Raw genomic sequence first — 21,895 nt, forward strand, 5'->3', positions numbered from 1 at the left:
TCGGAATCCCAGGGAGATCATTATCTCTTTGCTCATGCTCCCCTTTCAGAGTTTTTCTCTGGGAAATAATTGCCCATGTCGAGGTTTACTTGAAGTGCCCATAATGGATTCCTGGCTCTCACACGCTACTTAGTATATAATGTAGGTATAGAGGACAGCCTTTCTTTCCTCTACCACTGATACCGCACAAGATACAAAAGGGAAAGGAATAAGCATTTTGTAGTACCTCCTCTGCCAGGCACTGTGCCAAGCAAATAGTATCTATTTAGTCCTCATAACATCTTGGAGAGATAGGCACTGTTATTGTCCCCTTTTTACAGTCGAGAAATTCAGGCACACAGAGGTTCATTGCTCAGGGTCATACATCTAATAAATGTTGTCTGAAGTTGAATTTGAACTCACATCTTCTTGACCCCAGGTCCAGCACTCTGTCCGCTGCTCCCAAAAAAAGATTCACAGGAATCTGTGAACCAAATAAATTTGTAGTCTCTTAGTCTTATCTGGAAGGGGGATGGTTTTTTTTTTGGGGGGGGCTATTGAACAAATACTCTTTACTCATCTCAGATGAGCAGCTCAGATCAGTAGGAAGGGTGGCGAGCTCCATAGCTCTTGCCTCTCTTCCCCCACCCCATTCACTCCCTTGATGACATCAGTCTGCCAGCTACTGGACTCTCCTCTACTATTGGTCCTTTTCTTCCTCCATGAAACATGCTGCCGAGGAAAACCTCTCCCTTCAGCAAGCTAGGTTCCTGGATGCTTGAATCAGGAACTCTTGATCTCTTGGAAACTCTAGATATTGGCTATCCAGAGCTCAAGATTATCTACAAGGCAGCCTCCAAGGGTGAGTGATCCTCTGTTGACTTCTTTCTACTCCAAGGAGCAAAATGCTCAGGAAATCTCCCACTATGAAGTCCAGCGCCTAGACATTCAGACTGAGGAACTCTGGTATGCCCAGTGCTAAATCTTGGCGTATAAAATTTGCCTAACATATAGACATATTAGTTAGGCAGAATGACAGGTAGTATCTTGGGGGAAAGTTAATGGGCTGAGCTGTCCTCATGACTTGCCACTTAGCTTAGTCATCCTAAATGTGCTCATTTCATGTGATTGGGCAATGCCTTAATTGTGTGAAGACCTGTCTATTAAAAATATACACCATCATCAGGTCAGAGCCACATCCCGTTGCCCCGGGCTTATGATGTGGCCCCTTATTGCCACAGGAAGCCATGTCTGGCTTCTTCTGTAGGTCCTGATTTCTTCTTCAACTTCTTGATTCTGCCTTAGCACAAAAAGGTAGCAGGGAAAGGAGAGGATGGATTGATAGGTAGACAGGGCTTAAAGGACAACAACATGACAGAAAACCTGTTGACAGTTTTTTCACTGGAATTGAGGTGTCCCAGAGGCAACGTGGGAATGTCCGAGCCAGGATGTGGTAGGATACAAGGATCCTTGGCCTGCACCCTGGTGCCTCTCTCCAGAGAACATAGTGTTTCCTCTAGCTCAGCTGTGCTTGGGACTGTGAGAGCTCAGACTATTATCTGGGATGCCGAGTGCGGTGGGCTCACTTGGCATCCTCGAGTTGTTGTTCCTGGCACTGCCGAGCAGCTTGGAGACAACACTGTTCATTAAGGTTGCTAATGGCTGCTGGCTCTGACTCCAAACCTCAGCCCTCATTCCAGTCAGCGATGCATTCTTGCCTCATTTGGCCCCATGAAGAGCAAGCCTGAGCCTATGGCTGCTTGCTAGTGCCAGGGGAGGTCCATCCCTTTGGAGCTTTTGGCCTCTGTTTCATCCTGTTGGCTCAAAAGGAGCTTGTAGCCTACTAACACCACCAGGTCCTTTTCACATAACTGGCCAGTTAGCCAGCCCATACTTTGCACAGTGGATTTTTGGATCCAAATGTAAGACTTCATATTTATTCACTGCCACCTTGATAGACATGGTTTCATCACTCCTCCAATTTTACAGCATGCAAGTACGTTCGTGCCTTCTCATGCTGTGGAGCTATTGTCTGGAGTCATTTATGTATCCTCTATGGCATGGCCCTGGGTGCCTTCCTCTTGATTTTGTGTGGATAACAAGCAGGAGTGGAAGCCCAAGGGCCATCTGCTAATTATCCCTTGCTCCATAACAGGCCCACCCCCATTTCCACTTATTGGCTCCTCTGGGGATATCCTTCAGGCCATTTCTGTGCAATTCATTATTGAGAATATGTTGCAGCTGATTCATCCCCACCATGCATCTTGGGCAACCCACAATTTGAATTCCTCAGAGACTGGTATTCAGTGATTTGCAGGCAGGAAGCATCCCCAGAAGAATACTGATGTTTTAAAAAGAAAATGGGTCTTTATTTCAGGGAGAAGCTTGGGATAGTTGAGAACACTGCCTGATTTCCCAAAGGCAAGCTAACCTGCTCTGCTGCTCCCAGTTATTTGCCTAATATGTCTATGTGTTAGGCAAATTTTATATGCCAACTAACTGTCCATCTGAAAGGTCTGTGCAAGACAGAAATATGTAATACACACACATGCATGTACATATACACATACATATGTATGTGTGTGCATAGATACACGTGCTCATATACATTGTGTTCTTATACACATGTGTGTCTATATACACTTCCCCATGCCTAGAATGCTTTCCTCATCTCTGCACCCTGGCTACCTTCAAGCCCCAGCTAACATCCCAACTTCTATATGAAGCCTTTCCTGATGTCTTTTGATTCTACTGCCTTCTCTTACTTGTCTCCTATTTATTTTTTATATAGCTTGCTTGTGTGTGTGTATATATATATACATATATATATATGTGTGTGTGTGTGTGTGTGTGTATATATATATATTATATATTTTGTTTTCTTTCCCATTAGACTGTGAGCTCCTGGAGGGCAGGGACTGTCCTCTGTTTCATTTGGTATCCCAGCGCTTAGTATAGTGCCTGGTACATGCATTTAATAAATGCATGTTGACTGACATTAATACATGTATATATGGCTATGAATGTCTATATTGGTATATGGCTATCTACACCCCCCCCGTACAATACGTATATGCATGCATGACTATCAGCTCTATGTTCCCGTCCACCTAGCTGCATTTTGTAGGCTGTATGATAGACATCCTTCATTCACTTGATTTGTCATGTGTGGATAATTAGGTCAAACTCTTTTTAGTGATGATGGATTTGAGAAGTCTGGAGCTTGAGGCATTCTGTTCAATGTCACCCTCAAAAAGGAGCAGCTAGAAGATCTCGCCATCTGTAGGGAATCTCTTGTTCATTTGGACTCTCCATTGGATAGTCTTCCTAGACATGGCAAGACCCTTTGTTTGAGGGGTTGTGTCAATATCTGTTCTTTTAGCCTTTTCCTATTATTTATGTATTTGCATTAACAGTTCACTTATGTAGCTCAGGTTTGAGTAGCCTCAACTGTACCCTTTTTTGTGTGTGATGAAATATTATTTCTGATCTTTGTTCTAAACAAGTGCATGGTCTAACCACAGGCAAACCATTGAGTTATCAATGATTCTCTAGGCATTTTTTGCATGTTAGAATATAAAGAGTTGTGTATATTTTTAAAATGTTATCTGATGCTTGCATATCTAGTACTTCCTGGTTCCTTTCTTGAAGAAAGTATACATGCTTTAGAGGCCTGAGGCTTCTCTGTTGCTAACTGATTTGAGAATTCATTGAGAGGCCCCTGGGAATTCAGTCCTGTGCTCCTTAGTACAGAGGGAGCATCCTTCAAGCAGATAAGGGCAACGTGGGCCAGAGGAGAAAAAATGTAGTTTCAAGGCTGATGGACAACAGATGTAGGGCGTTGCCTTGTGGTCACTCATTTGCAAAACAGCAAGGTGGCACTTTCAAGCCTAAGAAGGGAATCTCTGGTGCTTCCTCTTGCCTTCTGGTGTCACCTGGGCAGCAGGAAAAAGCAGTGAGATTATGATAGCTCGGATTTGTCTACAACATCACTGTAAGACTTTTAGTGTGGTTATTACAAGCCCCATCCTACAGCTGAAGAAATGAGATCTCAGAGAAGTTAAGTGACTTGTCCATGGTCACACAGCTAGTCAATGTCTGAGGCAGAATTCCAGCCCAGGTCTCCAGATACCAAATCCTGGACTCTAACCATTACTCCGTATCACTTCTCACCTTGGTAAAAGTCACTCAGGTGGCTGAAATCCAGAAGCTCATTCCCCTCCCTATGCCCCAAACCACAAGGAAATGGTCTTTCAGACTGAAGGATTATGGGTAGGAGGAAATGATAGGGATCCCTCAGTGTTTCGTGTAGCACTCTCTATGCCTATGTACACATCCACATCCACGTGCATGCCCTGTCCCTTTGCCACAGTCTCGTTTGACAGGCTTTCCCCCTGCATTTTTGGTCTTCATCCTGGTGTTAGGATGGCCATTTTCCGATTCAATCCCAGTCCTATCCTAAAAGCATCTCTCCAGCTCCCACCTTGGTGCCCGACTCCAGAGAGATGCCACCCCTCCCTTCCTGAGGGACCTACCCGAAAGGTCCCGCCATTCTTTTTCCCATCATGCCCTCACTCTCTGCTACCTCCCTGTAGATCACTGTAGAGGATTATGAGCAGGCTGCCAAGAGCCTGGCCAAGGCCCTGATGATTCGGGAGAAGTATTCGAGGCTTGCCTACCACCGCTTCCCAAGGACCACTGCCCAGTACCTGTGCCCTCAGAGGGCTGAGAAGTGGGGCCCTGGGGATGAGGTATTTCCAGGTATGATTGTCTGTGTTGGGAGGGAGGGAGGGATCCTGCTACTTCCAGAAGATCAATTCAGCATTTATTAAACACTTTTTGTGTGTGCTGGGAATTGCAGGAGATACAAAGATGAATACCATGTCTTCATAGTATCTGCCCTCGGGCAGTGAGGTGGCGCAGTGGAGAGAGTGCTAGCCTGGAGTTGGGGAGACTCCTTCCTGACTTCAAATCTGACCTCAGATACTTACTAGCTGTGTGACTCTGAGCAAGTCACTTAACCCTCTTTGCCTCAGTTTCCTCATCTGTAAAATGTGTTGAAGAAGGAAATGCCATTCTAGTATATCTGCCAAGAAAATCCCAAATGGAGTCACAAAGAGTCAGACAGGACTGAAAAGGACTCAGTAACAACAACATCTGCCCTCAGGGAACTTAGAATTTAGTGGGAGATATGAGATGATATGTGAACAGATAGCCAGAATACTTACCAGTAGACAGTGACGTGGTGTAGTCACTGCTGGGCTTAAAGTCAGGAACACTTGAGTTGAAATCCTGCCTCAGAAACCTATTGACTGTGTGACCCTGGGAAAATTATTTAACCTCAGTTTCCTTATCTGTAAAATGAGAATAATAACACCTACCTCAGGATTGTTGTCAGGATAAATGAGGTAACATATAAAGTGCTTTGCAAAACTAAATCTAGCTATAATAATAATATAATATATAATGTTAATGCCATATGCTAATTCTTATCATACCAGTCCAAATGCTAGGAGAGATCGGAGGAAGCAGCTGAGGGGAACAGAGCAGGCTTCATGGGAAAGATGACATTTGAGCCTGAGCCTTGAAAGATGAGTGAGATTTCAACGGGAGACTTCTGAAGGGAAGGGAAAGGGAATAAGCATTTACATAGCAGCTACTATGCGCTTAGCTTTTAATCATTGGATCAAGGTCTCCCACTGGGGCCATCAGCAGTCATGTTCACCTGGACTGTGGTGACTCTGCACAGCTCTGCGTCACTTAAAGTCAATTCACTTGCAAATGAAGACATCACTCTCCTGATGTCATTGGTCCTCTTCAAGAATGAAGGACAAACAACAACAATGTGTGTGCCAGGCACTAAGCCAAGAGCTTTGCAGACAGTATCTTATAGTGATGTCATTATCCCCATTTTACAGTTGAGGAAGCAGGCAAATAGAGGTTAAGTGACTTGCCCAGAGTTGAACAGTTAGTAAGTGTCTGAGGTCAAATCTGAACTCAGGTCTTCCTGATTTCAGGCCCATCACTCTACATGCTGTGCCACCTCCATGAAGGGAGAGGGGAGGCATTCTAGGCATTCAGGCAGCATTGACAAATGCCCACAGGTAGGAAAGAGCAGGAAGTGTAAGAGGAATGGTGAGTAGTCAAGCTAGGTCAGAGCATAGGCTATTTGAAGGGAAGCTAAGAAGGTCTTAGCGCTCATCAACTGACTTTGGGAGAACCTTTCACCAGCCAGAGCCAATTCCCTTGAATAATATTTCCCCATGGGACTCCTAGATCTGGAATGGACCTTGGGGGCCATCAGGTCCAACCTTCTTCATTCTGTTGATGCAGAAACTGAGACCTTGAGAGATTAAGAGATTTGCAAGGAAGTAGCTGGTTAGAGCTCAGGTCCCATGACTCCAGAGACAGTGCCCTTTCCACTGTACCAAGTTACCTGTTGTAGCTTCTGAATTTCTATTTACTCAACAAGTATTTTTTTTTAATATGGCCAGAGTGGGAATTTGTTTTGCTTAATATGAATATTTGTTAAAGAGTGTTAAACAACATTCTTCAACACTTCTCTTCCCTTTGCTTCTTCTTTCCCTTCCCTTCTTTTTTTTAAAATTAATTATTTTTAGTTTTTTTTTTTTTGGCTAGGCAATGGGGTTAACTGACTTGCCCAGGATCACACAGCTAGTAGGTAGGTATCAAGTGTCTGAGGCTGGATTTGAACTCAGGTCCTCCTGACTCCGGGGCTGGTGCTCTATCCACTGTGCTACCTAGCTGCCCCTAATTTTAGTTTTCAACATTCATTTCCCTAAGCTTTTGAGTTTTAAATTTCCTCTCCCTCTCTCCTTCCCCTCCCCAAGATGGCACGCAATCTGGTGTAGGCACTACACATGCATTCCTATTAAACATATTTTCACATTAGTCATGTTGTAAAGAAGAGTTGGATCCAATGGGAGGAACAACAAGAAGGAGGATCTGCATTCAGACCGCATATTTCTTTCTCTGGATGTGGAAAGCTTTTTCCATTGTGAGTCTTTTGGAGTTATCTTAGATCCCTGCATTGCTGTTTACTCAACAAATATTTATTGAGTGTCCAGGACGAGGCTAAGTCCTGTTCTGGGTTCAGTGTTGGGATATGGAGCCTTATAAAACCTACCTAGTCTTTGCCCTGGATGAACTCACTGCTTGGGAGCCACAACTTCCACTTAGGAAACATTTAAATAAAAATAAAAGACAGTAGATGATTAAGCGTCCCAGTGAGCGCAGAAATGAGCCCATTGGCGCCTCTCTTTGACTCTCAGGGGCCAGATGGGTGTGAGCTGAGTGGAGGGGAAGGCTCTCTCGGGGAGGTATTGAGTCACCTCTTTGATGATCCCAGCATGCCAATTAGAGACCTGACACCAAAGAACTTAAATGGAAAAATGAGGGCAGGAGCAAGTCTTTCCTCAAGCATCTCTCTTAAAAGCTCTTTTATGGGCTGGTTGAACTCGCGCCCAGTGGAACGGTGTGGTGCTCTGGTGGCAGGCAGCTCTGTGCCAGCTTCTCCCCAGAAGGATTCAGGAAGCCGTTTAGTTCTGCCTGGCTGCATGCTGTTGGCGTGGGCTTGTGCAGGGGCGTCACGTCCTGGGGCTCACTGTTAACCTATCCATAGGTCCTTTACCTCGGGTAGTAGCTCATGAAAACCAGTGAAGGGAGGCCAGGAGACCTTGGCGTTAGTCCTGAAGGTCGGTGCCTGCCTGAGGATCATAGAATTAGACCCAGAAGGGATTTTAGGAACCACCTAGTCCCAGTGGCCTCTAGGCCACATGTGGCCCTTTAGGTCCTCAAGGGCGGCCCTTCGACTGAATCCAAACTTTCTTTCTTTCACAGGTGGCCTCGAGGCTGCAGATTCCCCACCCCTGATCTAGTCTAAGATTACAGATGAGGAAACTGAGTCTCAGAGAGACTTGGATGACCAGCCAAAGTCAACAGAGGGTCATAGGTCTAGCTTATTATTCTAGGTAGGGAGTAAGAGAGGTAGTATTTGAACCTGGGTCCTCAAGCTTTTGTTTTCCTGTAAGGAATGACCCACTTGGTTCTGCTCAGGAAATGTTGGAAAGATTAATTCAATAACATACCAGAAGCAGGTTGTGCTTTTTGGAAGCATGTTGAGCCCAGGTATGCTTATGGGATGTGCTGACAGGAGGTGATGATGGGATTCAGGGAGGCCTCAGTCACAGGGGTGGGGAAGCTGCCCTAGAAGGAGGAAGCACGAAGTGAATTGGTTTTAAGCTTGGTATCAAGGGGCCTTTTCTACTGAGAGCCTAAGAATCTTCCACAGGCCACCATTACCCAGAGTCAAAAGGTTGTCCCAGAGCAAGGATTCCTAACAGGGAGTCCATGGACCCTGAGGGTTCTATGGCTAGGATATGGCTAGCCCTGTACAGTGTTGGGATATGCAGCCTTATAAAACCTAGTCTCTGCCCTTGGGTCAAGTTCTAAGAACTTGGATGGGTGTGAGGAGAAAAAACAACAACAACCCTACATCTGTATTTTCTTTTTTTCTTTTTTTGGTGAAGCAGTTGGGGTTAAGTGACTTGTCTAGGGTCACACAGCTAGAGTCAAGTGTCTGAGGCCAGATTTGAACTCAGCTCCTCCTGACTCCAGGGCCAGTGCTCTATACATTATAGCACCTAGCTGCCCCCTGCATCTCTTTTCGCTAACCCTTTAGTTTCCTTTGTAATTCTATGTATTTCCTTTTATTCATTTAAAAGCATCATTCTGAGAAGGGATCTATAGGCTTCACCAGCTTGCAACAAAAAACGGTTAGGATTCTTCGTCCTGGTGGCATGGTGGATAGAACACCAGATTTGGAGTCAGGAAGACCTGAGTTCAAATCTCACCTCAGACACTTACTAATTATGTGACCCTGGGCAAGTCACTTAACCTCTGTTTGCCTCAATTTCCTCATCTATAAAAGGGTGATAATGCTAGCACCTCCTTCCCAGGGCTGTTGTGAGGATTCAAAGGAAATAATACTCATAAAGCATTTAGCAAAGTGCCTGGCACATAGCAGGCACTATGTAAATGCTAGCTAATGTTGTTAGTATTAGAAGCCAGCACTCTCTATGGAGTCCTTAAGCTGCCATCTATTGGCTCATTTTGCAATGTAGTGGCTCTGGTCTCTTCTTCAGAATAGAATTGATTATATTATATATATTAGTATATTATGTTATGCTATATTGTATTATATTATATATTCTAGAGTCTCAGACTTGGAAGGACCCTCTGAGGTCATTGAGTTTCACCCCCTACTCAGAAAAGGGGGTCCCCTCTCCAGCATCCTTGAAAAGTGCTCATGCACTCTCTGCTTAACCATTTTTGGTGATGGGGAGCTCACCCCCTGTAAGGGCAGCCTCTTCCATTCTTGGGCAGAGGAAAGAATTCTGGATTCCACCTTCAGAGCTTTGCTACCTGTGATGATTCTCAAGTCACCCCATTATTTGTCAAAAAGGGGGCTGGGCTAGGTGACTCCAGGTCCCCCCAGCTCTAGACTTATGATCCTATGATCTAATCTGGGGGAATTTCTTATATATTGAGGTGAGATTTGCTTCCCAGTAATTCTCCGCCCCCCCATTTGCCTTGGTTCTTTTTCTTTGGAAAAAAGAATAGAGGGATAGCAGCGCCACTTTAGGTCTGGTTTGTGATATCTTTTGTTGAGTGACGGTCCATGGCAAGCCGGCAGTGATGTGGCCCTTGCCACATTGGAAGGGAACATTGCTGGCTCACAACTAGCAGGACTCAGTTCTAAGTTTCTTTTCCTAATCTCAAGTTTTGTGATGTGTCATACACAGTTGGTGTTTACTAAATGCTTGTTGAAATACATTAAATTGGGAAAGGTAGGGCAATTGTTTACTTAGAAATGAGGAAACTGAGGCCTTGAGAAGTGAAGCAACTGGCCCAAAGCCACTGTTTTTGTGCCTTTACAAAGGTGTGCCTCCCTTCGCCATGCTTGGAAAGTTCTCCATGCTTTCTTCCACCTCAGCAAATTCTGTCTAACTTCCGCCACAGTGGCGTTACATGAGGCCTGTCCTGTTGTCTTCAGTTCCTAGTCTTCATTCCCCACCCAGTTCCTTTCTATTTGTTTTTCATATACCTTATATTTACTTATCTGTGTACCATGTTGTTTCCTCAATGGCATATAAATATAAAAATATACAAAAATGTAAAAAAATTCCTTGCCCTTGAAGGCACGGAATATTATATTTTTGAGGACAAGGACTATTATGATTTTGGCTTTGTATCCCCAGCACCTATTCTGGAATATAGTAGATGTTTAATAAATGCTTGTTGAACGAACGAACGAATGAATGAATGAATGAATGGAGTGAATGAATGAATGAAACCAGTTAGTAAGTGAGAGGGGTAAGACTCAAACCCAGGTCTCATGACTACATTTCTGTTATTCTTTTCACTATGCTTTCCTGCCCTGTCCATGGACACCACAAATGGGACTTTTACATATTTGGTTTTCAGTAGGGTAGCCTGAGATGACAGTCAGCTAGTCTCTAGGCTTGGAAGATTGAATCTAGATGGTCATGGGACAGAGGAATATAATACTCGATCTTTGGGAGCATCATGCCTGGTGGCTCAGTGCCTATGTTCTTTTTTATGCCTTCCCATGACCTCAGTTCTGTTTTACAGATTTCCACCCACCCCCAGAGCCACATGAAAATCCCTATTGTCTGGACAACACCCCCCCAAACCTGGGCTACGTGCTCAGGATGCAGGGTGGTATCATTTTTGTGTATGACAATGAAGAGATGCTGAAACACAATGAGCCCAGAAGCCTGCCATACCCTGACCTGGAGACCTACACGGTGGACCTCAGTCACATCCTGGCCCTCATCACAGATGGTCCGACGTATGTTGCTATTGTTTTTGTTATGATTCTTGTGAGGCAGCATGGCATAGTGGGTAAGCCAGGAGGACCTGCTTCCAAGCCTTGTCTCTGTTATGTACTGGCTGTGAGATTCTGGGCAAGTCATTTAACCTTTGGTTAGTTTAGTTAGCTAATTTGGTGCTCTAGACAAACCTTTAAGATTCTAAGTTGCAGAGAATGTCCAGACATGCATTAGTAGAGGGAGAGTTCCCTACACTAATGAAATCACGAATCAAGTTCTTAGCCCTATTATTGTTCTCATCTTATATTTGATTGAGTTGAGAAAGAAACAGGTCACTATCCCACTTTTATTCTTTTTTGTCTAACTTTTGGCAGGTTATTACCTAGGTGGATGAAATAATTGCTTTTTTAATTGAACAGAATGTTGAAGTGTAATACTTATCTTCTCTAGGCTCTGTGAAAGCATTTTGGGGACTTTAGTAGCAGAAAGGGTGATGAGGATGATGGGGACCTTATCCTGTCCCTGCCTGGTTTTAATTCCTTCTACTAGATCTCTATATGTTGAGAGCTGCTCATCCCATGTTGTAAATCAGTCTCTATGTAGTTGGGAGGTTATGATTATTCAGTATGGTGATCTCCATTAAAAATGCCGTTCTTGAATTTTTACACCCAGTGTTAACATCCAGACAACTGTGGGCAACAGTTGTGGCTTGTGACAATTTTCAGATTCCAGTAGAGCTTATATACTATGTTCTCAGGGATATTTCCAAGATTGTGTTTGTAGTGTGGGAAGCTGTCACATCTGTTAATTTATGAAGATGATTAGCTTCTGCTGGATAATTCTGGCTACTTGACCATATCTTTCTATGTATTTGGTAGATGCTCAATTTTTGGAAATTGTAGTGATATACAGCCCAGTTTCTCCTCTTTCGAGTGTATGAGTGAAGGCTCCTTAATGATAAAGTTTCTGTAATTTCTGGTCATAGTGATCTAGTCTTGTATCGCTTTCTAAGACCATCCATTTCTATCAACCCATCAGCCATTGCTATAATATAATAGCTAACATTTACGTAGTGCTTACTAGGTGCCAGACAGTGTGCTAAGTGGTATATAATTACTATCTTATTTGATCCTCACAACCACCTTTGGAGGTAGGTGCTATCATCATTCCCATTTTGTAGATGACGAAACAGGCAAACAGGGTTGGTAAGTGACTTACCCAGGGTCACTCAGCTAGTAAGTATCTGAGGTTGGATTTGAATGCTTGTGTTCCTGATTCCCAGCCTGGCGATCTATCCTCTAGCCCAACTACTTCCTTGTCAGAAGATTGTTGGTTGGGTTTATGAGGGTGTTACCCATGGAAGGCCTTTTGTTCTGCTCCAGAACCTCAAGTCGTCTCACGGGCCCCATCTGGAGGCAAACCAGTGCCTTCAACAAGTGTACCCACTTTTAGCTTTTCCCGTTGTGCCGTGAAGGGGGAGGGGGAATTTGTTTTTTTCCCAAAAGTATTTCTATAAGTTTTTAGCTTGTTTATCATGCTATATGGGAAGAGGGAGAAGGAAACAAGCATTTATTAAGCACCTACTATGTGCCAGGCACTGAGCTAAGCACTTAACAAATATCTCATTTGATCCTCACAACAACTCTGTGGCTGGGCACTATTCCCCCCCCTCCCCATTTTACAGGTGAAGAAACTGAAGTAGACAGAGATTAAATGACTTGCCCAAGGTTACACAGGTAGTAAGAGTCTGAGGTTGAATTTGTTCCTCAGGCCTTCATGATTCCAGGCCTGGCTGTCATCCATTGCATCACCTAGATGCCTCCCTTTCAATGAGGTAGTACTAATCTTTCTATAATTGCCTTGGGATAATGAGCCCTGTGTTTCATTAAAATTATTTTTGCTGCTGATATTCTTCCTTATTGGTAAAATGTGGGGATTACATACTATGGCTTCTAAGGTGCTTTCTTGTTCTGAATCTGTGATCCTAGCATCATCATCATCATCATCATCTATTATTATTATTAATATTATTCTACAGGAAAACATACTGTCACCGGCGACTTAACTTTTTGGAATCCAAATTCAGCCTACATGAGATGTTGAATGAAATGTCTGAGTTCAAAGAATTGAAGAGTAACCCCCACCGAGACTTCTATAATGTGAGAAAGGTGAGTCTTGGGCTGAGAGTTGATGGAGGGGTGATGGGGTCACTCCTGGCTTTCCCAAGACTCGTGTCTTGTTGGGGCTTGTATCCACAGCTTGCCTCATCCTTCCTCATTGGCAGGATCAGGTCTGTAGCGAGTCTGTGGCTCTCAAAGTATGAGCCAGTCACTGATGATGTTGGGGAGGGAAAATTCTTGTGTATCAGAAGGGAAAAGAGGGAGTAGAGAGAGGAGCCTTCCTCTGAACCAGGAAATCAGGGACCCACTAATTGGGGCAATACTCAGAGCCTATTAATAATATGACATGCCTTTGCTATTTTGTCTTCCTTATGTTGTCCTCAGTGGCCTGTTAACTACTTATAAGAAATGAAGTGAGCCTATTTTAAAGGTCAGGGTGGTATTTTAAAATTTTTAACCCCTTCCCCCCAAAACCACATTAAAGTTTGCAATATTAATTCATGCTTAGGATCGCTAGACTTGGACATTGTCCAGCCCAATGCTCTCTTTTCAGGATGAGCAATCTAAGACTAGAAAGGTCAAAAGATTTGCCAAAAGCCACTTGGGTAGTAGGGACCCAAGCTAGGATTGAAAAGCAGATCTGATCAGTCCAAATCCAGTGTTCTTTCCCTATTGCATTGTTGGGGAACTTCAGACTTGCCATCCTTCCAGGCGGAGCTGTCCAAAAGGTAGCCGGAGTTGTAAGTCTATAACTGGGGAGAGCAGTCGTGACTGCAGACTTCACTTTAGGAGTCATCAGCATGGAGGCGTTAGCTGAAGACAGAGGAGGGTTGAAGGAGGCAGGGAGTGCTGGGTAAGAGAAAAGAAGAGAGGGCACAGAAAGGAGGCAGGAGGAGAACTAGGAGAGTGTGATATCCTCGGAGACAAAGGAGAAGAGAATATTGGGGGAGAGAGGTGAGGAAGGGGTAATCAGTGGTGCCACATACAACAGAAAGGTCAGTGATCACGAGGATCACAAAGGGCTCTGGATCTGATGACAGGGTGCCATTGGTGGCCTTGAAGAGAACAGTTGGTGTGGTGGGGCCAGGCTCCTGTGTTCTCTGAGGGAAGGAGAGGCTTCTATTTGGTAGGATCCTCACTAACAGTTCCCTCTTCTGGGTCCCACCAGCCCCAAACAGAACAGTCCCTGGCTCACTTGAGAGAACTGGGATGGGTAATGTCAACTAGAAGTGACAGTTTTATAATAGATTAAAAGCTTGCAGAAGCCTTATTTAAAACTTATTTAAAGCCTCTGTTCACTTGAGCCTCATGCCAGCTCTATGAGATGAGTAACACAAACACTGTTATCCCCCTTTTAAAGGTGAGGAGACTGAAAATCAAAGAATGTAAATGACTGGCCTGTGGTAAATGGAATGAGGAGTCTCTACTCCATTAATGGAAGGTAGTACAGGGTAGTGGAGTGTGTGTGTGTGTGTGTGCGTCTCTTTAGGGTGGGTAGGATGTGTTAGACTAGTGCCTACAAACTTTTTCACTGGGTGTCTCGCATTTCTAACTGCCCTAGCAATTTTGGATGATGAAAATGGGCATGTGTAGGGCTAAAGACTGATGGAGACAGCGGGAGATGGAACTTGATCAGATAATTGAAAAAGATGAGAGGGAAAAAGAGAGAAGCCCGTTCTGTGTCAGACTCTCTGATAATCACTATGGGCAGTACAAGGAATTATGAGAATCAGACCTTGCTCGCTTTGGGGTTGTAGTCATGTAAGGAGGGAGATGGAAAATATATATAAAATAAGGGCATTTCAAGGTAGAATGTGAATATCCAGTAGGAAAGAGGTGCCAAGTACTGTGGGAGTCCAGAGAAAGGAGAGATCACTTTCTGCTAAGGGTTTGGGGTGGGCTTCACGGAGGAGGTGGTGTTGGAACTGGGCCTTGAAGCCTGGGTAGGAATTAGACAGCTGGGGCTTAGCCAGGTTCTTAGGAAAGCATGGGTTATCTTCTCAAGAGGTGACTGAGTCCAACTTGGCTGAAACATAGGATATGTCTAATGTGGTAATAGGAGATGATTAGGAAAGGAAATTAGGAAGAAGTCATGGTGGGCCTTGAATACCTGGATAAAGAGGTTGGACTTTATTCAGGAGGGAATAGGGAGTCATCAGCAGTTTCTAAGCAATAGGATGATGTGATTAGAACTGTGTTTCAAGAAGCTATTTGGCTTTAGGTAAATCCCTTTCCCTTCCAGGTCTCAGTTTCTCCATCTCTGATGAGGAGGCTGAGCTAGACAATCATGGATGTAGAGATGGAAGGCGTCTCTGTGGCCAACAAATCCACCACTCTCATTTTACAGAAAAGGAAACTGAGGTCCTAGGAAGTTAAGTGACTAGCCCATGATAAGTGGAATGGGGAGTCTATCCATCAATGGAAGATAGTTTAATGTAGCCCTACTGCCTTCTATCACTGGGTTACTCAGGTACAAACAGAAGCCAGACTGAGCTCAGGTCCTCTGAGATAATGCTTTTTTTTTTTTAGGATATTCTGCCTCTCTAAGTGCCTTCCAATTCTAAAATTTTATGTCTCTGCAACTCTAAGGAAGCACATGGCATAATGAATAGGATGCCCATCCTGGAATTAGGAAGACCTGAGTTCACATCACTGCCTCTGATAATACTGGCTGCGTGACCTTGGGAAAGTCCCTTCTTAGTGCACCAGGCTGCGCATTAACATATGGTGATCTCTCAGATTGTAAGTTACAGATAAATTGCCATTCTGCACCAGTGGAGGGAGTTTTCATACCTGGAATTCCCCACACTCCTGGAATCATAGATCTGGATTAAGGTGAGAAAAAGGTTAAGACTAATCTGGCAGAATTATATAGGATAAATTGGAAAGAAAAGACACTGGAGGCAGGAGACCATCTGGGACGTATTATACTAGGTTTGGCAAGAAATCATGAGTGTCTACTCTAAACCATAGTCATGGGAGAGGAAATGGATAGGAGGGAATGGATGACAAAGAGATTTCAGAGTTAGAATTGTTAAGACTTGAGAAGTCTTGGGGGAACATAAAAGCCATCTTCAGTTACTTGAAGGATTGCCTTGTGGAGGATGGATTAGGCAGGAGCAGAAACAGGGGTAGACTTTGCAAAGAGGCAGATTTGAGTCTGATTTCAAGAAAAATATCCAGGGACAGCTAGGTGGTGCCGTGGATAGAACACTGGCCCTGGATTCAGGAGGACCTGAGTTCAAATCCTGCCTCAGACACTGATACTCACTAGCTGTGTGGGCAAGTTATTTAACTTCGATTGCTTTGCAAAAAAAGAAAAAGAAAAAAAAGAAAAATATCCTAACAATTAGAGCTCGCCAAAATATAATGGGCTGCCTGGAGAGGTGATCAGTCCCCTCTTCTTGGAGGCTGGACTTGGTGGTTATGTTTACAATGAATACTTCTTTCATAGATGGTGACCTGTGGTCATGGGAATCATAGAATGAGTTTAGAGTCTAAGAGTCAAACTAGGGTTCAAATCCAAGGTCTCCCACTATCTATGTGACCTTGGGCAAGTCACTTTAACTCTTTGGGACTTAGTTTCCTCATTTGAAAAATGAAGATTTGGACTAGATGGCCTCTAACGGCCCTTTCAGGGGTTTATAGCTATGATCCTATGTGCCATGTTTCTCACCCAACATGGCTTTCCACGTAGACATGTGTGCTGATTTGATAGCTAAGGAACAGAATGCTGATGAAGTAGGGAACAAAGCCCAGCCATTTCATAAATGGTCTTTATTGTATTGCTTATTTTTTGAGAGGAATTGTGATTTCACTTAATGGAGGGAGCTCCCAGTGAGGAAACACCCTCCAGGAATGAAGAGGTGTGTCGTCTTAGGGTTGCCTAGAGGCACTGAAAGGTCAGGTGTCACACAGTCAGAGGTGGGATTTGAACAAGGGTTTTCCTGACTCCCCTTGTTCTCCACTGTTTCTCTCACAGTTTACTTGTTTAATAAAAGCCAACAATTATTTAGGGCACAGCTTTATGCCTACATCATTAAATTGCAGAACGTGGCCCCTGGGATAGGAGATGAAAAAAATGTGAAACTGAAACATCAAAGGCCTGGTCTATTTATCAATGGCCATTGATAGCCTGGAGTCAAGGCTTAGCCAACTTATTCAGCCAGTGCTTCTAATGCACATTAGGTAATGTGTGAACTTACTCACTGGACTCTACCTTGTTCAGCCTTTCCTTGTGTCCTCCTGTATCTACAGTGGAAACCTTGTGTGGGAAACAGGATTCATGCCCAAGCTCTTTGTAGTTTTCCATATTCGTGATCAAGGAGATTTGGCAGGAATGGATTTAAGGGATTAGTTTTCTGTTATAAAGGCATCTGGCTGCTTTTATTACACTCATTAACACACACACACACACACACACACACACATACACACTCAAACACAAAGACATCCCCTCTGTACCTAATAGACAAAGGCTACATGGGAAATGGTATGTCTTCATACCTTTGCTTTTATAGACTTACCAACTCTTCTCCGTTGATGGGAGGACATGGTGAAGAGTAGCTCAGGTTGAGAAGGCATAGATTGGTTGTGATCTGCAGTGGTGGAAGAAGTGCCTTCCTGGATGAAATCACAGATCCATTTGAGATGCTTCATGATGCATAAAGGAGATTCTACCCCATCATCCAGTTATTCAGCCACCACCATCCAAATGAAAGTCACTTTTAAATGTCATATCTATCAAAGAGATCTTCTCTAGGCCTTTAAAAAGGGTTAGCTTAATGACTTTAATTTTTTTTAACTGAAAATCAAATAAAATGGAGAAATACCATGTACCAAACTACATAGTAATTTTTCAACAGGCATATTTTAATAGCATGAATTAATTTTCTCCTCCAGAGACAGCAACTGAATATAAGAAGGCTTACAGTGACCTAGCTTAGGGCTATGGGGTAACCTTTGATTTCATGGGGTGGCAGAAGCTGGCCTTAGGCTGATTATAGCAATTGCCCATTAAGAGAAGGCTTCCGTTGGTGTAGTTCAATACATGTTCTGAGATATGCTCAAGAAAAGTACAAATTAACCTAATTTGATTAGAAAATTCAGTGGAAAGAACACTGACTCTAGACTCAGGGGAACTTGATTGAAGTCTTGCCTCTTACACTTACTATGTGAGCTTGCGTAAGGCAATCAACCTTCAGTTTCCTTATTTGTAAAAAACGAGGGGGTTGGAGCAGATGGCCTTGGAGCCCCTTCTAGCTCTAGAGCAATGGTCTTATGAGTCATCAAAATATTAAAGAATTCTAGTCTAATGGAGGCAGCAAAAAAAAAATCAAATACACACGCACACATACACACATACCAGATGTGACATTTAAAAGTTATCCCCGTTTAGGTGGGGTTGTTTGAAATATACTCAGGAAAGATGGTCCTGAGTGGGTTGTCTGGGTCCTATGACTCATTGAACAATGAACAAGCATTTATTAAGCACCTACTATATAGACCTTCTGGAACGCCCCTCTCCTCCTATCATGCCTTAATAGGGAGAAAGGGAGTAAGCATTGGGGGAATAACCCCAACTTGTTAGCAGAAGGAAAAGAGCCCTTTCCTGAAGGTTTATGGGTACAGGGCTGGCAGGAGAATTCAACAATTGTGTCCTTAGGCAGTCACCATTTGGCGGACTCAGTGCGGATCATAGTGTGGGCCCCCACCTCTCTCTTCTCTCATTTGGTTGTACGGATAGATGAATTAGATGTGCTTTGGATGAATGGAGCTAATGCAATCAAGAATTACTTTTTAAAAAATTAATTTTTTTTTTACTCTCTCTTCCTTCACACATGGCACTGACTAGATGTCCCCATGACCGAATGGTGGTCTATGCTGGCTTTTGCCCCTCATTGTTGCAGCTCCTACTTTCTAAGTGGAGGCTTCTGTCCCCTTCTGGGTAGCCCCAGGAGCCCCTTTCAACTGTGTCGAGGACAGCTGGATCCCTTGATTTCTTCCCATCTGTCTTGTCCCAGATGTGGCTTCCCAGGCTTTCTCCCTCCTGCTCAGCTTAGGGTGTTAGAGACTAACTAAACAAGTATCGCACACCTGGGTATTGGACAGGATCCTGGAGATTGTAGGGGGCTCCCCTTGAGCCTCAGTTTTTTCATCTATATAATGGGAGGATTGGATAGTGACTATAGAATCCTATGCCTACAGCTGGAAAGGCCTTCAAAGGCCATTGAGAGTCATTCCCTCATTTTACAGATGATGAAACTGAGGTTCAGCAGATGAAGTGATCTGCCCAAGATTACACAGAGAGCAAACATCAGAGCTGGAATTTGAACCCGGCTCTTCTGACTTCAGATTCAGTGCTCCCTGAGATTCCTTCCACCTCCAGATTTATGATCCTCTATGTATCACTCATTGAAGTAGTCTTCAGCTCACGCCTGGTTACTAAAGGTTTCCTGGGAGTCAGTAACAGGTGGAACTTATCCATTTGTGTCCTGTATTCTCCACTGTTTTGCCTCCCTGGAAAAATGGCCCCATGAGCTAAGAAGAATCCTACCCAAGGGATGGTAGTTTATTGGAGAGACCAAACTGGGTCACCATGAATTAATAAGGTGTTTGTTCATTTGAGAAGAGGTATCATGGTGTATTGGAATGAGCCCTGAATTTGGAGCCAGGAGACCTGGCCCTGCTGCTTCCTGATCATGGATTGGAGAAATCACTTTGCTTCTTAGCCTTAGTTTCCTTCTCTGGAAAATAAGGTTCAAGGGCTAAACGATGTGAAAATCTTTGATCCTAAGATAATGCTTTGTACCTGTGAATAACTGGCAAAAGGCAATGCTGTGAAGAAAGAAGATAGGATGGAATAGGATGGAATGGGATAGAAGGGGAAAGGGAAAGGAAGGGAAGGGAAAGGAAGAGAAAGAAAGGAGAGGGAAGGGAAAAGAAAGAAAGTGGTTAGGGAAAATGACATGCACACAAATAATATGAGGGAAATCTGATAATGAATATGTATAGGCTGCAGACAAAATGCTCTGAGAATTTGTCCAAAGGAAGGAGAGAGCCCCTCTGGTTTAGGGGATTCCTTCCACCTCAGCAATTCTGCCTCTTGCTAACCTGATGGGTGGGTGGGGTTGGGCTGTGCCTTCAGGTGGACACTCACATCCATGCCGCAGCCTGCATGAACCAGAAACACCTGCTACGTTTCATCAAGCACACATACCAGACAGAGCCCGACAGGATTGTCACTGAGAAGAGGGGCAAGAAGATCACGCTCAGGCAGGTGTTTGATGGTCTTCACATGGACCCCTACGACCTCACCGTGGACTCCCTGGATGTCCATGCGGTAAGCTGATCCACCTGGGTATTGCCAACAGAAGTGGTGGAAATTACAGAGAGGCCCATATTGGTTTGGTGCGATAATAATTCACTATCTCATATGATTTGTGATTCCCACACTTAAAGTTGGCCCCACTGGAGTGGTAGGTAAAGAATAAGCTCCTCTGACCTCTTGGTTTTATTTTTAAAGGGCATCTCCCTCCCTCTCCCCACCCTCAATCTGAGGCTTCTTGGGCATCCAGATGTGCACTCACTAGGGCTCTTCTTTCCAGGGCCGGCAGACCTTCCATAGGTTTGACAAATTCAATTCCAAGTACAACCCAGTGGGAGCCAGCGAGCTTCGGGACCTGTACTTGAAAACTGAAAACTACTTAGGTGGAGAATACTTTGCACGGATGGTCAAGGTCAGGAACCTCCCTGTTGTGTTACCACCTGCCCTTCCCCCTCACGATGGTTGCAGACTAGAGTGGGAGAGGATTGGGATCTGGAAGATGGGCCAGACCTCTTCTTCCTAGCTTGGGGTGGGAGGATGGGCTGATTTCAGCTGCCAAATGCCCTCCACGCCAATGATAGCTCCATTTGTTATCTGTGTTCTGTTTGCTAGTCAAGCTAATTCACACCTGTCAAGATATCACTTTCGTGATATCTATGGCTCTCCTCAAAAACAGACAAACTACATTCTGTTTACCAGACAAATGAAGAGGAAAAGAGTGGGGCCAAGTTATCACCAGTTGGAGACCATGGAAACCCAGACTAGAGCTTGAGCCCACTCATGCATAGCCTCAGAGATAGAAGAGACCTTCCGAGTCATCTGGTCCAACCTCCTCATAGGAGCACAGGATTTAGAGCTGGAAGCAATCCTGGAGGATACCAAGTTCAGACCCCTCATTTTACAGCTAAGGAAATGGAGGCTTAGCGAAATGAAGGGGCTTGCCCAATGTCACACAGCAAGTCTGGTAATGGCAGGTACAGAACCAGATTGCAGGCTTGGTGACTCCCAGTCCGGGTTTCTTTCCCCTTTCTGGCTGCAGTTTGTGGCTGGGCCTGAGACTCTTCTGATCCCCAAGGATTGCTGTGCCCAGTCCCAAAGCTGCAGCTGTGCCCCAGCTCAGGGCTCCCAGCAATGCTTTTGATGGAGCTTTAGTCCAAGGGCAGTATTGCTGAGAAGAGATCAGATGAGCTAAGCTACGACATGAAGTACTTAGGTGTGCTCTAACAAAGAACTTCCCCATGTTGGATTAAATGGCTAAAAGAGTTTGAAATCTCCATATAAAGTGTTTTTTTGGAATCTCCATATTAGGTGATTTTTCAGTTCAGGAAAGGGAATCTAACCTAATCTAAACCTAAGCTTAGATAAATAGTTTAGTTTAGATAGATGAGATGGTTGGTACAGTATAGAGCTCTGGGCCTGGAGCCAGGAAGACTCATTTTTGTGAGTTCAAGTCTGGCCTCAGACACTTACTAGCTGCGTGACCCTGGGCAAGTCACTTAATCCTGTTTGCCTCAGTTTCCTCATCTGTAAAATGAGCTGGAGAAGGAAGAAGCAAACCACACTAATATCTTTGCCAAGAAAACCCCAAATGGGGT

The 21,895-nt window shown here is 44.2% G+C and overlaps 1 protein-coding gene across 3 annotated transcripts in view; it reads left to right on the plus strand.

Annotated features, from left to right (window-relative positions):
- Positions 1–21,895, plus strand: part of AMPD3 (adenosine monophosphate deaminase 3) — a 71,369-nt gene that overhangs the window by 36,158 nt on the left and 13,316 nt on the right. For all 3 annotated transcript variants that reach the window (XM_021001963.2, XM_021001961.2, XM_021001959.2), the window contains exons 4-8: positions 4,575–4,740; positions 10,654–10,873; positions 12,892–13,021; positions 20,121–20,315; positions 20,581–20,712. In XM_021001963.2, coding sequence (XP_020857622.1) covers positions 4,575–4,740; positions 10,654–10,873; positions 12,892–13,021; positions 20,121–20,315; positions 20,581–20,712 — 843 coding nt within the window. The remainder of the gene's footprint in view (positions 1–4,574; positions 4,741–10,653; positions 10,874–12,891; positions 13,022–20,120; positions 20,316–20,580; positions 20,713–21,895) is intronic.

The sequence above is a fragment of the Phascolarctos cinereus genome, unplaced genomic scaffold (assembly GCF_003287225.1).
Source record: "Phascolarctos cinereus isolate Bilbo 61053 unplaced genomic scaffold, phaCin_HiC Scaffold_9;HRSCAF=440, whole genome shotgun sequence".
NCBI lineage: Eukaryota > Metazoa > Chordata > Mammalia > Diprotodontia > Phascolarctidae > Phascolarctos > Phascolarctos cinereus.